General features: G+C 32.9%; 1 protein-coding gene across 1 annotated transcript in view; it reads left to right on the top strand.

Annotated features, from left to right (window-relative positions):
- The window catches only part of LOC126878608 (coiled-coil domain-containing protein 170), a 107,988-nt gene that overhangs the window by 61,554 nt on the left and 24,601 nt on the right, over nucleotides 1–21,833 (top strand). The window contains exons 5-6 of the mRNA XM_050641427.1: nucleotides 2,276–2,448; nucleotides 13,039–13,239. Of these exons, the coding sequence (XP_050497384.1) occupies nucleotides 2,276–2,448; nucleotides 13,039–13,239 (374 nt within the window). The remainder of the gene's footprint in view (nucleotides 1–2,275; nucleotides 2,449–13,038; nucleotides 13,240–21,833) is intronic.

Genomic DNA, 21,833 nt, shown 5'->3' on the forward strand with positions numbered 1-21,833 from the left:
TTCCTTTTGCTGGCAATTCGTTATCTGCTTTATTTTGATTTTGATTTCTTTAATCTCTAACTCCTGTTTCTCGCTCTTTTCTGCAATCTCTTCTATTTTTTTAACCATTTCCTTCTTAATACTCTCTATATTTCTGTTGTTTTCTTCTATGGCTTGTTTTGTTTCGTGTTGATTGTCATCCATTTTTTTTGATGTTTCTTCCTGATTTTTATCCATTGTCCTTTTTGCTTCTTCCATTGCTTGTTTTGTTTCTCTTTGATTGTCATCCAGTTTTTGTGACTGGAGTTGCATCAGTTGTAATAGTTTATCTATTCCTGATAATTCTTGCTGTTCTGATGCCATGATTGTCTTGTCTAAAATATCTTCTTGGTCTGAATTATTCTCTTGATTTGAATGTTCTTTTTGTTTTTTGTTGTCTTTGCTTTGGCTTCTTGTCACAGACATTTGTTTTCAAGAAGTACTGTCCCCGCCAAATATGAAATTTTACTAGTATGTTACCAAAACGACTTCTTCTCACCCAATATTATAAATTGTTCATAAATATATCAAATGTAAATATCGTAAAAATAAAGTATTAAATCAGTTATGTAAAATTTGTACCTAAAGAGATCTAAAATTTTATGTTATCAAATGTAAGTATCTCACTTTTTACCACAGGCATATAAATTTTCAAATACCGGCTTTACTCTTTCTATCCTTCAAATTTGCCACTAGAAATACTTTTCAATGCCCTCCACGTTGGACGACAGTTGTTGTGATCTTGATTATTGATATGAGATAATATTCTTATATGTCATTTAATTTAATCAATGCATTAATAATAATCTAATTAATTTACCAGATCACATATCAATATGTTTTCAATCTCAGGGCTTTTTATAAAATTAACTACTTACTTACGTGGCTTTTAAGTATTTCTCAATGGTTCCTAATCGGGATAGGAAAGAAAAGAGTAAAATAATACACACATATGGGTTACAATTGTAATCAAAATATTGTTTATTTTATTTAAATGGCAATCACTGCTTAATATTTGCTATATCTTATTATTCTTAAACATAACATTTACACATGGGAATCTTATTTCCTTTTGGTTTCCAATTGAAAGTTTTTATTAACATTTAACTATTATGATTTATTAGCAACAATTCTATTTAAGTTTGATGAAGCTTTTCTGATATTATTGATTATGTTTCTTCAATTTTAAATGTGGTATTTAATACGAAAAACCCATACATTCATGTCCAAACAAATGAGACTGACCTTTTTCTGGTGAACTGAGAATGTCTTCACACAAGACCCGTTTCCTGCTATCCTTGGCTGCGATCAAAACCTCGTCCTGGCTTCCAGTAATGTTCTCCTTTGAAACTACCTCGTATAGCTCTCGTTTCCTGCTTCTGTCGTGATGCTGTGTTCTACCTTTTTCGAAAGTGCAATCAGCTACCGGGAACTCTTGGCTCAAGGAGGTTCTTTTACTCTCAACCTGGCCTACCTCTCGTTCCACGATAGATACTCCACACTCACGGAACTACACCGGCTTTCTCACTCTCCGTACACTACCGTCTACTACTGGACTTCCCTTCTCGACAGCTCAAAACATTCTGATCTCTATTTGTCATTCATTCCCCTACTTTCTAAATATCCCTTCCAGATTCACAAATCAAACTTCCACCACCAACTCTCATTCGCAGTATTCCTCAAAACCAATTTTTTAATCTTTCTAAATATGCTTAATGGATTTCAAAAGAAAAATAGTTAATTCCCATTCTAAAATTACTTTCTACTATTTACAAAATTTAATGATCTATTATCTACTTCAACTGAGTCTTATTTAGCATAAGCTAATTATCGAACCTTCCGCGAACAACGATAATGACCTATTATCGATTTCACTTGAGTTTTATTTAGCATAGGCTAATGATCGAACCTTCCGCGAACAACGATAATGGTACGCGCCATTCACTTTGTTTGTTCTAAGCGCATTGTCCCGAGTTTCGTTTAATCACTTCTTAAAATTAAATATAACAATTTGTTGTATACAGGTTGTTCTAAATTTATATGCCCGTGGTTGAGAAAATTGAAAATATTTTATATTAAATTGAATTCTGTTTATAATTATCAAAATTTAATTTTCATATCAAATAGAAATATAACAATACATTTATTGTTATTGTTCTTGTTATTGCTAATATTATTTTTTTAAAGAAGAGTCTCATCCTCTTAAACTATTTCCAATAAACTAAATTATAAACTATAGAACCTTTTCTTATTTCAGATGATTTAGCACTAAAGGAAGAAAAAATTCAAAGACTGTCCACCGACCACAAACATATTCTAGATTCTGTAGCAATTCTACTCAGCACACCCGCAAGATTTGTGGATTCATCAGAAACTTCCATCAAGGATCGGATACTTGAACTTATGAACGACAATAATGATAAATCAGCTGTAAGTACATCTTCTTTTTCTTCTTCTTCTTTCTTTTTGTATAGACATTACTCTGTCTGTTTTTTAATGTGCCTCCAGTAAGTTGACGTTCCATCGTTTACGTGTTCTTCCCACTGATCGTCCTCCTATTGGGGAACCGTCTCTCGCCGTCCTTACAACTCTATTTGTTGTCATGTGGTCATTTCATTCTACTCTTTTGTTTCTTACCCAGTTATTAATGTTATCCACCTTGCATCCCCGCCATATATCTGCACTTCTAGTTCTGTCCCATAGTGCCGTACTTATCTCTGTGTTAGGTTGTGTTTCTGCCGCGTATCTCATTATTTCTGATGGCCGTTTTTTGTAAATTCTGATTTTTCTTAAAACTATTAGGAGTGTACCTACACGAAATGAAGAAGTTTTCTTACTGATAATAGGATTCCTTCATTCAATTACTCCGCATATATTCTGACTTCCATTTAGTTGTTTTGGTAGATGTTTTCAATATAGTCCAGTCGGGTTAGACGAACAACAGGCCTAACCTTGCATTAGGAGCTGCCCCAAATTTTATTTTTTTAATCTTTAGAGGAGGTCAATAGTAGTGTAAATTTAAAATCTTGACTGAATTCCGCCATTGCGTTAGCCGCCATCTTGATTTTAAACGAAAACCGTTTTTGCTCAATATCTCCGCAATTTTCAACTTTTCGACAAAAAGTATAACAACCAAAATTGTTGAAAATGTAATTTTCTATCATTTCTATTTTTACAATTTTTTCGTGCCATCGATATTTTCCGAGTTATAGCGGAAAATAGTGACAGTTATATATATATAAATAGAGCATAATTATTGAATTATCTTGTTTATTGTTAGTTTTACGACAAAAATGTTCCAATACAAAAATAGAGAGAATTGAATTCTACACAATTTTAGTTTCTTTAATTTTTTGCTAAAGTTAATTTTTAAGGTAGTATAGTATGTATGCGATAATGGCACGAGCGTAAGACGTGATTGATTTTGTAGCAATTGTTTTTGTTCAATATCTACGCCATTTTCAACTTAAATTGTGCCAAATATGATTTCCTACAATTTCTTTTTAACAATTTTTTTCATGAGGTTGATATTTTCCGAGTTAAGTGGGAAAATAGTAAAAAGTGGTGGGGGGAGCATAATTACTGAATTGAATCTTTTTTCCGAGCTGCCCCAAATTTTATAATTCTATCCTTTAGGGGAGATCAATAGTAGTGTAAATTTAAAATCTCGACTGAATTCCGCGGTTGCATTAGCCGCCATATTGATTTTAAAGGAGAACCGTTGTTGCTTAATATCTCTGCTATTTCCAATTTTTGGACAAAAACAGTAGGAACTAAAATTGTTGAAAACGCAATTTACTACAATTTCTTTTCCACAATTTTTTTATGCCATCAATATTCTCCGAGTTAAGGAAGAAAATAGTGGAAGCGGAGGGAAGCATAATTATTGAATTGTCTCATTTATTATTAACTATACGACATAATTGTACATAAACAAAAACAAACTTCCAATGAAACACCAACCAAACTAAGTACATAAAAGACATAAATAATAACTTATATGCATTAAGTTCACTTAATTTTATTAACTAGCGGGTTTTTTTGGTTGAATTTGTCTGTTGATAATTAAGTTTCATGTCAGCTAACATATTTTAATATTTCAACAATTCTTTTTTTAATTTTGGACCCCGTTGGGGGAATTTTCCCATTCTCCTCCCCCTCTTAGACCCGCCACTGGTTCTCTCGAAAAATTGTAGTAAATCGTATTGGAAACAATTTCAGTCCTTACACTTTTTGTCGAAAAGTGGAAAATGGGGAAGATATTGAACAAAAACAATTGCTTTAAAATCACTCGGGTCTTACGCTCGCGCATTTACCGCATACGTACTACCTTAAATATTGATTTTATCAAAAAAAAATTAAAGAGATCAAAATTGTACAAAATTTAATTCTCTTCCTTTTTGTATAGGTTAAAATTTGCTGTAAATGTAATAATAAACGAGGTAATTCAATAAATCAATAATTATGCTTTAACTGTCACTGTTTTTTCCCCATAACTCGGAAAATATGGACCACACGGAAAAAATTATAATAAACGAAATTATAGAAAATCCCATTTTCAATAATTTCAGTTTCTATATTTTTTGTCGAAAAGTTGAAAATGGCGGAGATATTGAGCAAAAACCGTTCTCGTTTAAAATCAAGATGGCGGCTAACGCAACGGTCAAATTCAGTCGAGATTTTAAATTTATACTACTATTGACCCCCCTAAAGATTAGAAAAATAAAATTTGGGGCAGTTCCTAATGCAAGGTCAAATGGTATCCCGACTGGGCTAATAGTTGTTATGACATTTAAGGAAACTTATACAGAAGATAGAATACATCTTTAAGTAAAATCAATGGAAAAATCCCTGTAGCTGGCTGTATATCATAATTAGAAATCATACAGAACAAGTAAAAACTTCGTTTGTACAATGGTATAAAAAGTTTATTGAAAAACTATTAAAAAGTCATCCAAAAGGATTTGCAAAACGTTTTTGATCTAGATCAGATCATCTTCAGTGCCTAGACCGAAGTATTTCCACGTTAGAATGAATGCAAAAGGTTAAAATTATGACTATTTAAAGAAAAATGTGGATAATACTTACGTTCTGCTTAGTAGATGAAACTAGCAACCTTATAAAATAGGTGACATCGAGAAATATGATTCACATGTTGATAATTTGATGTTAGTAGCGACTCTAAGTCGATGTTAAAAGATAAAATTTATTAAGAGTGCTCAACGGGCAACACTGCTCAAAAAAAACGTGTGGTTCTTGCCAGTTCAATGAACACAGACCAACAAGAGTATAGGAGATGACAATCTATTTATCAGACAGAGGTGACATGACAACAGACAGGTAGTCAATTTTTTGGTTATGAATTTAAAAATAGTGTAGTTTATGAATTTAAATTATTAGTTAAGCTGAATGGATGTTAATGGCTGTATTAAAGTGGAATTTAAATTATAATAAATTAGATTCTATTTAGTCCTGTCGCCAGGGGGGGTACAACGGCCTCGTTAATTCAGATGGACTTACCCAAGTTTTTTTTATGTATTTTGACCCGTAGAACACGAATTTTTTGGGTAACAGTTGATCCGGATGTCGATAAGATTGTTATAGACCAAGAACTTGAGGAATCAAATAACAGCGATTTTTGGCAAAACAAAACAATATTTTGTATTTTTTGGGTCATTTTAAGCAAAAAATATTTCTACAAGTTTTTTAGTAGGATGCACAGTTTTCGAGATAAACGCGGTTGAACTTTCAAAAAATCGAAAAACTGCAATTTTTAAACCCGAATAACTTTTGATTAAAAAATAAAATAGCAATTCTGCTTAGCGCCTTTGAAAGTTCAAGTCAAATTATGTCGGTTTTGATTATTTGCATTGCTAAAAATTTATTGTGTTATTGTTAAACAAAGCTACAAACAACTAGTGCGTGAGTGATGTTTCTATGATTTCTCATTTAAAATCGAACGAGTAGGTAGAATAGGTACTAGTGCAATCAAGACTATTTCTATGTTACATGCGTTAAAACTAGTGATGTGAGTTGTAAAATTACATAACTTACGTTACATAAATTACACGTAACTTACGGTAATATTACATGATACCCGTAACTTAATGTAATTTATGTAATTTTTGGAATTTACGTAATTTATGAAATTTAACGTAACTTATGATAAATTTACATAAATTACCGTAATTTATGTAATTACTGGTAAAATTACATATATTATGGCAACTTATGCGCGCGCAATTGTCGTAAGTGCGGTGCGCCGGTGCCGGCGCGCGCGAACCAGTGGGTGCTATTACGCTCGTCGCTCGTTAGTCGTTCCTTAGTCTGAGTCAGGCAGGTTATGTTTACATTTCTGTTATTGTATGTGTAATGTGTATGTATAAGTTAGTTTTCGACTGTTCTTTCTCTATTCATTCACGCAGCGTTGGTTACTTTACATTTATTTATAAGGAAGCACAGAAACTATAAGGTAAGAAATATATTATTTCTACAAACAGCAAAACACGTGCCGGTGATGTCCATAGCAACCTTAGATTGGGAAACACAGGGGCGGGCCTATCGCATATCGACTGTACGTTAAATCTAACGCGCGTCATTTTATATGTGGCTACAGTACTTAATTCTGAATTCGGTTTACCAAGTTTTATTCGATTTTTTAGATTAGTTTACTGTACAATAACTATAAGAATGATAGGAGCAACGGGGGTACTTGTGCATGTAGCATGTGTAATTGAATTACACTGACATAACTTACTAAATAAAAAATTTTGATAACGTTGAGGGCAAAATAATGTAGTTGTCCGATCCAGTATTCTGCTTATTCGAATTTCATTAAATTGTTACACAGATTCAATTTTAATCTTTCTTCTATTTAAGGATGCCTAACAATTTTTTATGCCCTCGTGCCCATCAAATACTTTGAAAAATAATGTTTTTTCCCTTCTTAATGTTTAAGTCTACCTGAATATTTTTTTTAGGTCATAAAACATGGTGAAACGTAAGACAGATATCTGGCTTTATTTTGAAGTGTTACCTGCGGGTTCTTCTAATCAAAAGACCATAAATGTGAGGTGTAAATTTTGCAAGAGTGTACATGCAAAAAATGCTACAAGAATGAAATCTCATCTTCAACAATGCACTTATGTGCCGCATATGATAAAACTTAAATTCAATATTTTAACTCCAAAGTCAAAGGGGAATCACTCTAAATTTCCATTTGAAACATCCATGAAAAAGATCACATCGGCAAAATTGGATAACGATAACACTGATGCTGCTTGTACATCATCAACGGTTTCCACAGCATCAACATCTGCTTCTGATAACATTCATGTGGAAACACCTGTTTGCACAAAAATCAACAGAATACAATCATTTTGTGATCGAATGACACACGAACAAAATAACGAATTGAATATTTTGCTTGCTAGAGCTATTTACACCAGTTCAGCACCACATTCAATTACCGAGAATGAAGATTGGAAATTGTTTTTTAAAAAAATTAGACCTTCATACACCTTACCATCGAGATATATGTTATCAAATCGTCTCCTGACCGAAGAGTACGAGCGAGTTGAAGTTCAAGTTAATGATAAAATTAAGCAAGCTGACAATTTATCATTGCAATGCGATGGTTGGTCCAACTTGCGAAATGAAAGTGTAATTAATTTCATTGTTACAACACCCGAACCGTTATTTGTCAAATCAGTACTAACAAAAGCAGAGAAGCATACCGCAGAATATATAACAAAATTAATGGTTGAAGTTCTGGAGGAGTATGGACCTAAAAAATTTTTCGCTATTGTGACTGATAACGCAAAGAATATGAGGAAGGCTGTGAGACAATGTGAAGAGATGTATCCCCATCTTGTATCATACGGCTGTTTAGCGCACACATTACATTTATTGTGCAGCGATATTTTGAAATTATCTTCAATAGAGACACATTTGTCACATATTATACATATCGTTAAAACTATTAACCAGTGTCAAGTACTGAGAGCTCAATTCACAGAAATAAGAAATGAGATGAAGTGTGGAGTGTCTCTTAGCCTACCTGTAAAAACAAGATGGGGTTCACATGTAAAATGTCTTCAAGATCTGACTAAATGCAAGTCCGTCCTACAACGTCTAGCAATATCTCCAGATAAAACAATTCAAGATAGAATACGCAGCGCAAAAGCAAATTTACTTGATGAAGGATTCTGGATAAATTCTAGCGCTCTTGTTGAATTGCTTAAGCCAATTACTGAAGCAATAACACGTCTTGAAGGAGATTCTTCGTCAATTCATTTGGTTTGTGAAACTTTCGCGAAAATCGGTAGTAACATATCTACTCATTTAGAATGCGTGAAACTAACGGATTGCGAAAAAACAGAAGCGATGGATAAATTTATATCAAGGAAGGAATACGCCCTTCAACCGATCCATTTTGCCGCAGACTTACTAAACCCTCGGTCTGTTGGTGCAAATTTATCATCAGCCGAAAGGATTGAAGCGATGAAATACATTACTACTATGTCAACCACGACCACGATAGAGATTGGTGATGAAGGAGTGTCAAAGATTACTGAGGATTTAGGAAACTATTTAGCTAAAACAGACTTTTTTGGCGAAACATTTTTATGGAACATACTCGATAATGTCTCTTTGGTTACATGGTGGAAAGGATTTTGTGGACATTCATGCCTCTCCAAAGTTGCAGTCAGGATATTGACAATGCCGTGCACTTCTGCGGCAACAGAGAGAAGCTTTAGCTCCCAGAGCAGCATTCATACGAAGAGAAGAAATCGCCTAACAACTCAAAGGGCAGCAAATTTAAATTATATACAATATAATTCAAAATTGCTGAAACGTTCACGACAACATCACATACAAAGTCAATATCCTATAGAAGAGACTGTACAGAACAACGTTTCGATAGAAGGTAGAAACTTACAGAAGGAGATAGAAGTAATTGAAAACCATATTTCCGAAGAGGAAGAATTAGACGAGGTAATTTTAAATTTAGGCATTTTTTAGATATGTGATATGTGCATGTGATATATGCAGTTTGCTTCTTTTCCGATTTTCCAATGCATTCCACCGTTTTCGAATAAAAAATTATAAATCTTATGTTTTCAGACAATATCATCATGGCATTCAAATACAACAGGAAATGGAAATTCCGACGATGATTTTAATTTTGCTGACTTTGCAATGACCGATGATGAAATTGATCAAAGAATGGAAACTAGGGAACAGAGACCAGCACGCATTTTGAGACAAAGCAAAGTGAACATTTTAGAAAACGTCTTAATGAAATCGGTAAATTAGTGTAAACACATACATATTTATTGTTTATATTCCAAAATTATCAATTTCAGGGTAAAGGCACAGAACAACCCCAAAAAAAAACGGAAGTCGAGAAGGATACTTCAGATGCCGAAAACAAGGTAGTTAGATCTGTATATATTATATTATAAACCCATTATTTTTACTCTCTATGTTTACACTTTCCTATTTAATTTCAGGATGCAGTTCTGGATTTGCCGGAGATAAAAAAAATTACACAAGGCTCATTGGAAGAGCAAACAATTGAAACTTCGACGTTTTATAACAAGAAGGTCTCCAGTTGTCTGCGAAAAAGGAAGTTGTGATTTATAAAAGCCGCTTAAAACAAAACTAAAGAACCTATGTTTTCATTTCTTTATTATTTGTATGTATTTCTTATCCACTTTTCTTTATTTCATAAGTATGTAGTTACTTTGTGTTTATTATATTCAATATGAATGCAAACAATTGATTTTTTAATACAATGAACATAAATTACATAAGTTACATAAATTACATCTGGTTTGTAATTTTTGGGTAATTTTACACGTGTAACTTACAATTTCTGAAATTACACGTAATTTCACATCGCTAGTTAAAACGCATGTAAAAGCACGGGAAACCCTACGTGTTTATAGCTTTGTTAAACAATAAAAAAATAAATTTTTACCAATGCAAATAATCAAAACCGATATAATTTGACTTAAACTTTCAAATGCGGTAAGCAGACTTGCTATTTTATTTTTTAATCAAAAGTTATTCGGGTTCAAAAATTGCAATTTTTCGATTTTTTTAAAGTTCAACCGCGTTTATCTCGAAAACTGTGCATCCTACGAAAAAACTTGTAGAAATATTTTTTACTTAAAATGGCACAAAAAATACAAAATATTGTTTTGTTTTGCCAAAAATCGCTGTTATTTGATTCCTCAAGTTCTTGGTCTATAACAATCTTATCGACATCCGGATCAACTGTTACCCAAAAAATTCGTGTTCTTCGGGTCAAAATACATAAAAAAAACTTGAGTAAGTCCATCTGAATTAACGAGGCCGTTGTACCCCCCCTGGCGACAGGACTAATTGTAAAAGTCTAAAAGGCAACTCTCTGTTACAGAAAGAACTGGTATTATTGTTATGTTAGTAAAAGTGTTATTCATAGTAAAGTCAATGACGTCACATTGATGACAGTTTTTTTTAAACAGCTAAGAAGAATTACAGGAAATATGCTGAGAGATCGAAGGAGGAGTGAACACGATAGAAGAAAATATAACGTAAAGTGTATAAAGAATGAAATAACCACATAAGAAGAATGGGGGAGTCCCTCGTGGTCAAAAAAGCAAAAGATAAATCACCAATCGGTAGAAGAAGTATCGCCGACAGCACAAAAGATGGAGTGACAATCTTCCATAGAGGTATCACTCCGCCAATGAGCAAACAGAATTAGTTGTAAAGAGCAAGATAACACACGGAAATAAGATATAACACAGAGATAGAATCATATAAAAATAATGATAGAATTTTAGAGGGACTGCTAGGAACAGAAAGTGGCAAAGAAATCAGAACGTCCTTGGGTGTCAGACGAGATAAAAGAAATAATAAAAGAAAAAAAAACCTTTTAAAATATGTGTGTGCAACGTATTCAGTAAATTTCAACATGTATGTATAGTCCGTTCTTTAACGGTAAAATATTGCAAAACCTCTAAATTTTAAAGAACCGCTTAGATTGACATGAAATTTGGCATACACATAGCTAACAAGTCAAAGAAAAAAAGTGATATTGTGCCGATATGTGCGTTTGCCCAGGGGGTGGTTTTCACCCCCTCTTGGGGGTGAAAAAATATTCGTCCAAAGAAAGTCAGGAAATGGATAAACTTACTAATTTTAAGTAACTTTTGTTCTATAGAGTTTTTTCACTAAGTCAATACTTTTCGAGTTATTAGGCAGTGAATATGTTCATTTTTTCAACAAAATAACCACGCTTTTAGACGATTTTTCGCAAATAACTCAAATAGTAAGTATTTTGTCGAAAAAACATTCTCAGCAAAAATATAACCTGTAAAATTTTTTAAAAAAATGGTGTATATATCACGTCTCTACACCTAGTAGAATCAGAGTTATAGCTAATGAAAAATAGGTTCATATTCGTCAAATTCCAAATGGAATACTTTAACGTGAAATAACCAAAAATGAAGCAAATTTCGGGGAAAACTCATTACAACTTATTTAAAGTGTTTAAAAAAAGCTTCATTTTTGTTTTATAAAAAAAAATTCTAGCATCAAAATTAAACAAGTTACGCTCCAAATAAAGTTAGTCCCTTTTGGTTTTGGTAAAAAAATCGAGAAAATGACCCCCTAATTACTATCTTAAATGAACTTAATCGTTACGACTTCACAAGTTTCTTGACTTATGTATATATTGTTTATATGATCTGTAAGTTTCATCGGTTCAAAATCCGTATTATTGAAAGGGCTGTAGTTAAAAGGGGTTAAACGAGTTACTGATCACGAATGTATGCAAATTTAGAAACACCAAATCTTAATCAATTTTTGTCTAACAGAAAAACAAAAACATACATGATATTCAGAAAAGCAAATCTGACTTTTTTTGTTTTTCGAGATTTTTAGTATCTCTAAAAATTTTTAAGTTATTTTGAAAAAAAGCATATTTTTCAAAATTTAAATTTTTAAAAATTTTACTTTGAAACCAATTTTTTTCAAAAATAAGCACTTTGAATCGATGAAACTTACAGATCATATAAACACAACATAAGTAAAATAATTTGTGGAGCGGTAACGATTAATTTAATTTAAGTTGCTAATTAGGGGGTGGTCTTCCCGATTTTTTTTTGCAAAAACAAAAGGGACCAACTTTATTTTGAGCGTAACTTACTTAAATTCAATGCTAGAAACTTTTTGTAAAAACAGAAATAAAGCTTTTTTTAAACACTTTAAAAAAGTTATAATAGATTTTCCCCAAAAAGTGCTTTTGGATATTTCACGTCGAAATATTCTATTTGAAATTTGGTGAATATGAATCTATTTTTCATTGGCTATAACTCTGGTTCTACGAGATCCAGAGACCTATCGCGTAAGCAATTTTTTTTATTTTTTTATAGGCTGTATTTTTGCTAAGAACGTCTTTTTGAGTTATTTGCGAAAAACCGTCTAAAAATGTGGTTATTTTGTTGAAAAATGAACATATTCACTTGCAAATAACTCGAAAAGTGTTGACTTGGCGAAAAATCTCTATAGAACAAAAGTTATTTAAAATTAGTCAGTTTACCCATTTCCGGACTTATTTTGGACATATATTTTTTCACCCCAGAAGGGGTGAAAGTCACCCCAGGGCAAAAGCACACATCGGCACAATATCACTTTTTTTCTTTGACATGTAAGCTATGCGTATGCCAAATTTCATGTCAATCCAAGCGGTTCTTTAAAATTTAGAGCAAAAACCGTGAAAGAACGGACTAGTAATAAAATCATTCAAACTAAGATTTATGTAATTTAATTTGGACAGTCTTTGATACGTTTCACTTTTTATTCTGAATTTATTTCAATTCTTAAACGATTTTACAATTTTAAGTAATGATAATTTTTTGTTATAGTTATTCCTAAACCTTAAAACTGACGCTAACACTCGACATTTAAATCCAACCTAAACGTCGCACCCTGCGATATTCATTTTTAATTTAAAATAATTTACAGCAAGTGGAGAGGCTGCGGGAAAAACTAACGGCGGAAAGTCAACAGCTAGCTCGATACGTGTCCCTCTACGACCAGGCCACCGTGAAGATGAGATCGCTGGAAGATGAAAAAACTCACATGGATGCACAACTGCAGAAGGCCGACACAGAGATTAACGCTTGCGAGATTTCAAGAGATGCTTTGATAAGAGATAAATCTACGGTAAGTAAGAATTTTTCAGTTTCAACATGAGCTTTTAATACACTAAATAGTGCTTTATATACATTTCTTGGTTTATTTACGCACGAACAATGTATAACAGTTAGAATGATTTATTTGTATGTGTACGAATAAGCATGTACATATGTGAAATTATTATTAATTTAAGAATTTTGTGGACTGTATATTATAGGTGAGGTTTGCTAGTTCAAATGGGAATTTCTAAGGGTTTATATCTACAGAAAATATTATAAATAAGTTTATAACACCCTTACCAAGGCTCCTTCTTTAACCCTAGAACACGGGACCGTTTTTGCCAAACTATTTTACTACTTCATGGATAAAAGCCTATATTTTTTACTTTGAATTTTTTATTCATTGTATAGAAAACAATTAAGATTACAACATAGGGTACAAATATTTCCTCGGTGTTCTCCGCAAATAGGCTTCTTGCTCTCCTTGCAGTAGTTGGTGGTCATGCGCCTTTTTTTGCTTGGACAGTAGAAACAAGTCTTTCTCTTCTTTTCCTGGGTCGTATTTGCATCATCTCTTTTAGTTATGTTGAGGATTTCAGCTATGTCTTGGCGAATATTTCGACGTAAACTTGCGGTGCTGTATCTGTTTATCGCCATGACTATGACTGCTGTCGGAGACAGAGGATTCAGTTTCCAAATTGTCCTCTTACTTGTCACTACCACTATCTTCAAACGGATCTGGATCACTCTCTTCACTGTTCATAATACGTGGCGCTTCCTCCTTCAGTTGTTTAGCGGACCAAAACTTGGTATTATGACATCCTAATAAGAAAAGCTCAAATATTAAATAGTATATCGTGTAATGAGAATGAAAAACCATTTACTTTAATTTTTTATTACTAAAACACTCAAAATAAAAACACAAACAATAATAACCAGCTGATTTATTATAAATATGACGTAATAAGAGACTTTCGTAAAATTTACGAACCAAGCGACGAAAAATGGTCTTAGGATTAACTGGAAATTAGAACAACCGTGTGCTACACTATCAAGCTCAGTACTAATGTGGAAGGTACTTAATTGGGGAAATCGTTAAAATAAACCAGAGTGGGCGAGAATGTCCAATGTTTTATGAGCGTCGTAAAATTTACGAATGATCCGTATTCTAATAGTGTTGTTCTGAAGCTATTTTCTTGTGGCATTTTTACAATTTTAACTATTTAGAATGGGAAATAAGCCACAATATTATTAAAAAATGATTTTTATTAACGTTTCGACGCCCAAATCGGGTGCCGTTGTCAAAATACAAAATACTATTAATATAAACAAAAATGTTGTTGCTTAGTAAAAAAAATCTTCTAATAATTTATTTAATTTGACTCATTTATATCGGCAATTCAGATACATATGATACATTTTAAAGTAGAAGACTTTAAAATGATATTGCCAATATTTATGAGTTGCGTTCCTGGGACGACTTTACTGAAAGATAGTTCATTCGATTATATATTCGATATAAATGAGTCAAATTAAATAAATTATTAGAAGATTTTTTTTACTAAGCAACAACATTTTTGTTTATATTAATAGTATTTTGTATTTTGACAACGGCACCCGATTTGGGCGTCGAAACGTTAATAAAAATCATTTTTTAATAATATTGTGGCTTATTTCCCATTCTAAATAGTTAAAGTATTCTAATAGGGTTAACTTTCCACTGCTCGCGTTTTGACTACACATGTGTCTCGCGTTTTGGTTAAACAGGTGTATCAGTTCACTCACGTTTTGACTAACCACGGATTCATGCACGATTAAGCCTTATTCGCAGATTCACAAATACTGTGTTGAAGTATTGTCTTAAATTATTATCGCACAGAGAACAAGAGCGTTTGTTTCGCGTTAATGAAACTTACATAGAAAGATCCAAAACAATAATATTAGTGTGACGCACGGGGGTAACACAACTGATCCGTACGCTATGAGTGATAGCACCAAAGACAGGTTATTACTAATCACAATGTTTGCTTTCGTAATGAGATTTAGCCGAAACGAAAAGCTCACTTATTTTTCCCTTCAAGCGAAGTTGTCTCGTGTCAGGTGACGGGTGCTGGTGTCGACAGGTACTCGACAGTAGTATCGGAAAAGGAGTTGTTCACCCTCAGGTGAGCAGTACTATAAGCGAGAGTTTTCACACAGCGCCAAGGATTATAACCCAACAAACTACAAGCACAAGCCGATTGCAGATCCTAGCTTGCTACGCTTTCTAGACGTGTTGTCTAGACAACACAAAGATAAGAAGAAGGAGCAACAAATTTAAAAAAATATATACAATAATACACACACCGGCAAAACTAGCCGAACACCTTAAAAATGGGACATGTTTGATGTCTGGAATTTCCTAAACCACTGGTCCGATTTGAGTGATTGTTTTAGTATGTTATAGCCTTATTATTTAAGAATATCGTTGTAATAATATTGTTGCTAGACAGATAAATAACATTTTATACCGGGTGTACTAATCATACTGTGTTTTTTTCTTCAAGTTTGGAACACCCTGTGGAATATTCTAGCATTTGTAAAATATTAAAATTAATACTTGATTGTAGACTTAGGCTTTCTTAACATTTTACTTTTTGATTTATTTACTTATGTGAGATAATAAAAAAAGTTATGTGCGTTAACAACTATCCATGTTTTTCATCAATAAATCCTCATAGTAGGGGAGGAAAGTATACTCAATTTGCAGTTACTCGAGCGTTATGGGGAGCTATTGGATTGTGAAGAGTATGTGCTAAAATCAGAAAAAGGTTAATTTAAGTTTTCCATAAAGTGGGGGACTTTTCATTTTTTAATTTAGTTTTCCATTTGAAACAATAATTTTTCTCCGATTATAGCGCTATCTATCCATAATTCGAAAAAATGTGTCGAATAAAAGTTGCTTATTTTTACGTAGAGAATTAAAATCTGCAATAAAAATTGGGGGCTCCTATTTAAGATTTTAAATTAAATCCCCCACCCCACCTCCGTGGGGTCTCGTGACACCCCACGGAGAGGGGTGGGGGTAAATTAAAAATTTTAAATACGAACCCTGCGATATTTCGCGAAATGAACATCAGATCGTAAAACTGCAAAATACAATTATTCATTATTTTTCAAAAATCTACCGAATGGCACCAAACACGACCACCCACGGAGGTAAGGGGGTGGGGGGTTACTTTAAAATCTTAAATAGGAGCCCCCAATTTTTATTGCAGATTTGGATCCTTGACGTAAAAATACGCAACTTTTATTCGCAACATTTTTTCCAATTATGGAAACCTTAGTCCCACACTTTATGGAAAACTTAATTAACGTTTTTTGGTTTTAGCACCCACTCTTCACAATCCAATAGATCCACATAACGCTCGTGTAACTGCAAATTTATTATACTTTCCTCCCCTACTATGAGGATTTATTAATAAAAAGCATGGCTAGTTGCTAAAGCACATAACTTATTTATTTTCCAACACAAGCAAATGAATCAAAAAAGAAAATGTTAAGAAAGCCTAAGTCTACAATCGAGTTTTAATTTTAATCTTTAATATATGCTAGAATATTCCACAGGGTGTTCCGAACTTTAAGAAAAAAAAACACAGTATGATTGTAACACCCGGTATAAAATGACATTTACCTGTCTAGCATCAATATTATTACACCGATATTCTTAACTAATAAAGTTCTAACATACCAAAAGAATCACTCAAATCGGACAACAGGTTTAGAAAATTCGAGACAAATTTTCCTATAAAATAAAAATAAAACAATCACTGTTTCCTAAAACCAATAAAAAACCAACTTTTGTCAGTGTAGGTATTTACCCTGTCGACCGTCCAACCCCTTGTGCACACCGGAAAACGATGGTCCTTTTCAGCGACTATTACCCCGAGGACGATCAGGAAGGCCGTGACCTCGATATATTTAGAAAATGGAAATAACTAGGTCGGTTCCATGCTGTAACCCAACACAATCATCAATTTTTTCATCCATCGAAACGCGATGAAGACTTTTGTCATATCAGTACAAAACTAAACTCGAGTGAAACGTGTTTATTGTAGTAAGTTTTAAGGGTTGGTTTTTTATTTCTAGATATCCCATGCAACGAGAACGAACTGATTTGGTTTATCAAGATAAAATTGCGAATATTTAAAAGCTTTTTTAAAATTATAGAAAATATTTTAAATTATTTTTATAAAATCAAAATTCATTAAAATTACAATTGTTAAGATCTTCTTCTTGATGTGCCAATCCGTGACGAATTTTGGCGATCATCATGGCAATCTTCACTTTATCTGCAGCAACGCGGAAAAGCCGCACATATGTTGTGTTGAACCAGGCTCTGAGGTTCTTTAACCAGGATGTTCTTCTTCCTGGACCTTGCTTTCCAAATATTTTTCCTTGCAGGATGGCCTGCAGGAGGGCAAATCTGGATTCATTTCGCATAATGTGTCCAAAGTATTCCAACTTTCGAGATTTGATGGTGGTTAGTACTTCTCGGTTCTTCCCCATTCTTCTAAGAACCTCCTCATTTGTGACCCGATCAATCCATGAGATTTTAAGAATTCTCCGATATAGCCACATCTCAAATGCTTCAAAATTTTGTCACATATCCTCGTTCAAGGTTCATGATTCAACACCATAAAAAAGGACAGCGAAGACGTAACATCTCAGCATTCTTACTTTTATACCAAGTGAAAGGTTGTGGCTCTTGAAAAACGCCCCCATACGGTTGAAGATTGATCTAGCTTTTCCGATACGCGCTCTCATTTCTTGGTTATTGATCCATTCTTCATTTATTATGGTGCTGAGGTAGTTGTAGTGCCTCACTCTTTCTACAGGGGTTTGGTTGATATAGAGTTGACCTTCTGTTATCTTTTTCTTACTGACGATCATAAGCTATGTTTTCTTTACGTTTATATTGAGTCCATATTGTTGACTGTAATACGTGATTTTGTCCATGAGGACATGTAGGTCTTCTAGGTTGTCCGCAAATACTATGGTGTCATTTGCATACCTGATATTATTTAGCCGGTACCCGTTTAGTAGAATACCTTTTTCAGTTTCATGCAAAGCTTTGATAAATTTTCTTTCAGAGTAAAGATTGAAAATTAGGGGGGACAAAATGCAGCCTTGCCTCACTCCACGCATGATTTTGACATATTCGGTGAGTTCACCGTCAACTCTGAGGTTTGCAGTCTGATTCCAGTAAAGGTTTCTAATTATTTTCAGATCTTGATATAGGTATATAGGTATAGATATAGATATAGGTGCTTGATATTCTAGAGCTTATCTGCTATAGCTAAGAATATTGTAGTTTTATCATGATATATCAAAATTTCGTTACCGATGCTGATTGAAAATTGAAGAAACTTGAACATACAATATTAATTACTAGCATCTTCAAACGTATAATAATAATATTAAAGGAAGAATACAATATTTATCTTTGAAGAACAACAAATAAGACCAAGAATGATCATTATAAGGTAATTTGTTTAACTGTATTACAATGGGTTTTCTGTAAACTAATTCCAGCTAGTTCTTTGCGTTGATGAATGAATAATTGGTAAATATTTTTACAACAGTTTCGTAGGATTTATTCCATATAGAAAAAGTTTTAAATTTAAGAAAGAACAACAAAAATGTAGTATTCTGAACGGCAACAGAAAAAATAATCAAGTACGAAATATATTTGAAAAAAAAATACAGCTTCAAGTTTCCAGTAGACACTAGCCTCGTGAAACAGTGTTGTCAAATCGGTTTCGGTTTCGCTCGACCTAAAATTTCTACTCGGTGCGGGCGAGGGTGAAAAATTTCTCCATTTTTTCACTAAGTTTCGTGTTAATATGTTGCGAAACCGACAAATTAATACTGAGATGAGGCCAAGAATGTGTAAGGCCAGTGTAAGACCAATAATTACATATGCATCAAACCCAAGACCCGATACACCCAACGCAAATACTAATGGAAACGGTAGATATCCCAAGTAGCACCGAACGGGTTTATTAAGTCTTTTAAGGATGCTTTAAAACTGTAGAATAAAACTAAAAATAAAATCATTTGGTTTTTAAGTAAACCTTAAGGTTGCAATAAAACCGCTTTCAGCATAAAAGGGCCCACTATGAAAGAGGTCAATAAAAGCAAAAATAAAAACCTTCTTAAAACTTTGTTTTCTTAAGCAACTGGTTTTAAAGCTGCTGTAAAGGTGCTTTTAAAAACATGTTAAAAGACACTTTAAGTGCAGGCAGCTTTATAGCAAACTTAAAAAGGTTTCTTAAATGGACACTTTTAAAGCCAATTTACCATATTAAATTATTCTTTAAACCCATATATTCCATATTATAGGCAAACAAATGTTTACATGTGTTATGATAACTAGGTAGATACGTATTTATTAAAGGAATTAAAATAATAAAAAGTACTTGGTTATTTTCGACTGTCAAGGTAGAAAACACGTACGCACCCAACTTTATTGATAATGTTAACAAAAATAGGTCTAAATAACTCACGCGCCCTAAAACTTTTGGCTTTTGGCGATTAAAAAATAAAAGTAATAAAAAAATTTAAATCCAAAAAATATTAATTTGAAAGAAAAATAATTTTATCTACAATTTTAATGTTTTAATGTTAAAATAAATCGAATTTATGTCTTTAAGTCGCTTATTTATAATTTTTATGTAAGCCTTATACTGTAATCTATCATGGCTTTCAGCATCTCCAGAAAGAAATATGGCTGAAATCCAAATAAAACTATTTAGTCTATCGACAGAGAATTGTTAAGAGCAAATGGTTTTTTTCATACCTTTCCAAGAGTATATCCTACATAAAAGCAAGGTTGTCTTGGAATTAAAACCGTTTAGTTTTAATGCCGCTGTTAATAATGCCACTAGGTTTTAATGTAAATCTAACCTAAAATCGAGGCGTCGTAGTACTGTCTCATCATCATCAGCCTCTCTCAATCCACTGCTGGACATAGGCCTCCCCTGTTTGTCTCCAAAGTGTTCTATCTTGTGCTTGCTGTACCCAGTTTTTTGTTGTCCTTCGTAAGTCAACTTGCCATCGTGTTGGTGGCCTTCCTCTGCTACGTTTATCGGCTCTTGTCTCCATTCAACTAGTTTACGAGTCCATTTTAAGTTAGAGCTTTTTCAATGACGTCTATGACTTTGGTCTTAGCTCGTAGATATTCGTTTCTAATCCTGTCTCGCAGAGTGGCCCCTATCATTAATCGCTCCATTCTTCTCTGCGCTACTCTTAGCTTTTGTACGTTTTTCTTTGGGAGCGATAATGTTTCTGCACCATAGGTCATCACCGGTAGCACGCATTGGTCGAAAACTTTTTTCTTCATATTAGTTGGAATGCCACTCTTAAAAACGTTCCTAGTTCCTAGTCCTGTCACTCTTTAAAACGTAGTACTGTGTGCGTTGTATTTTTCTTTTAAAATGACCAGTTCGTTTATACTTTAAGTACTTGCGACTTATTTCTTCCACACTAACTCTACTTTCACTTTTTACAACACACTGCACTACTGTTTCGCTCTAAAACAAATGGCCGACCCTTTTGGACATGGTAGAAAAGGGGATGAGTTTAGTTTTATTGTTTTTAACAAGAAGCATAGTATAGTCTTTACGATAACCAAACTGATTCAGTTAAGAGCGTTTGGTTTTAATATAGCCTACACCGAGAGAACAATTTCTTTTCTCCTAAAACACCGATTTCTTTGAGCAATATTTCTTAAAAGTTAACATATCCTATTAACTTAAACATACCGGTTCACATATAAAGAAACAAGTTTTTTAAACACAAATCAATAATTTCTTACAGATAATTTCTTGAATACTAAGAAATGCATTAATAGTTACATTTAATTTTCTTATTCTAAAGTTTTTATTTCTTAAATTGAAAACTACAAATATTTTGCAGTATAAGAAATATAATGTTAAGTTAATCCATAGTTATATTTGTGAACAAGAAATTTTCTTGCAATCAAATAAATATTTTAAACCACAAGAAATAATTCTTCAGAAATACACTCTGTAGTAAGTGTGGTTATAAATAAAAAAACTTTGTCATTAATGCCGAAATGTTACATGCAAAGAGATTTTCTTCCACAAAAGAATTGCGCAGATTAACTATTTATGATTTAGTCGTCAGTGTTTGTCAAGATGGCGTGATATGTTCATGTTCATATAGATGGATTTTTGATTTATTGGTGTTCTTTAAAAATTAACGGATATTTTGAAGGTACGTACATATATTATAGGTATTAAATAAAAGTAAATTGAGTAATTTAAGATGTAATAATAATATTGTTTCGTATCCGAATGGTTAAAAAAGAAACATAATAGTATCTTTATATGCTTTTTAGGTATAATGATGGACGACTCTGAAATAAAGGAGCTTATTATTCTAACTGGGAAATATGCCACAATTTAAAGCTGGGACAGAATGATATAATATATAGCTTCAGAACAATATTAAGAAAGGAGTTATTAACCAACTGCGGGGCCTTCCAGAAATGGTAGAACTTTATACATGTAAGTACCTTTTTGAAAAATGTGTATACTTATGAGTATCAACTATAAT

The sequence above is a fragment of the Diabrotica virgifera genome, chromosome 1, assembly GCF_917563875.1.
Source record: "Diabrotica virgifera virgifera chromosome 1, PGI_DIABVI_V3a".
Taxonomy (NCBI): Eukaryota; Metazoa; Arthropoda; class Insecta; order Coleoptera; family Chrysomelidae; genus Diabrotica; species Diabrotica virgifera.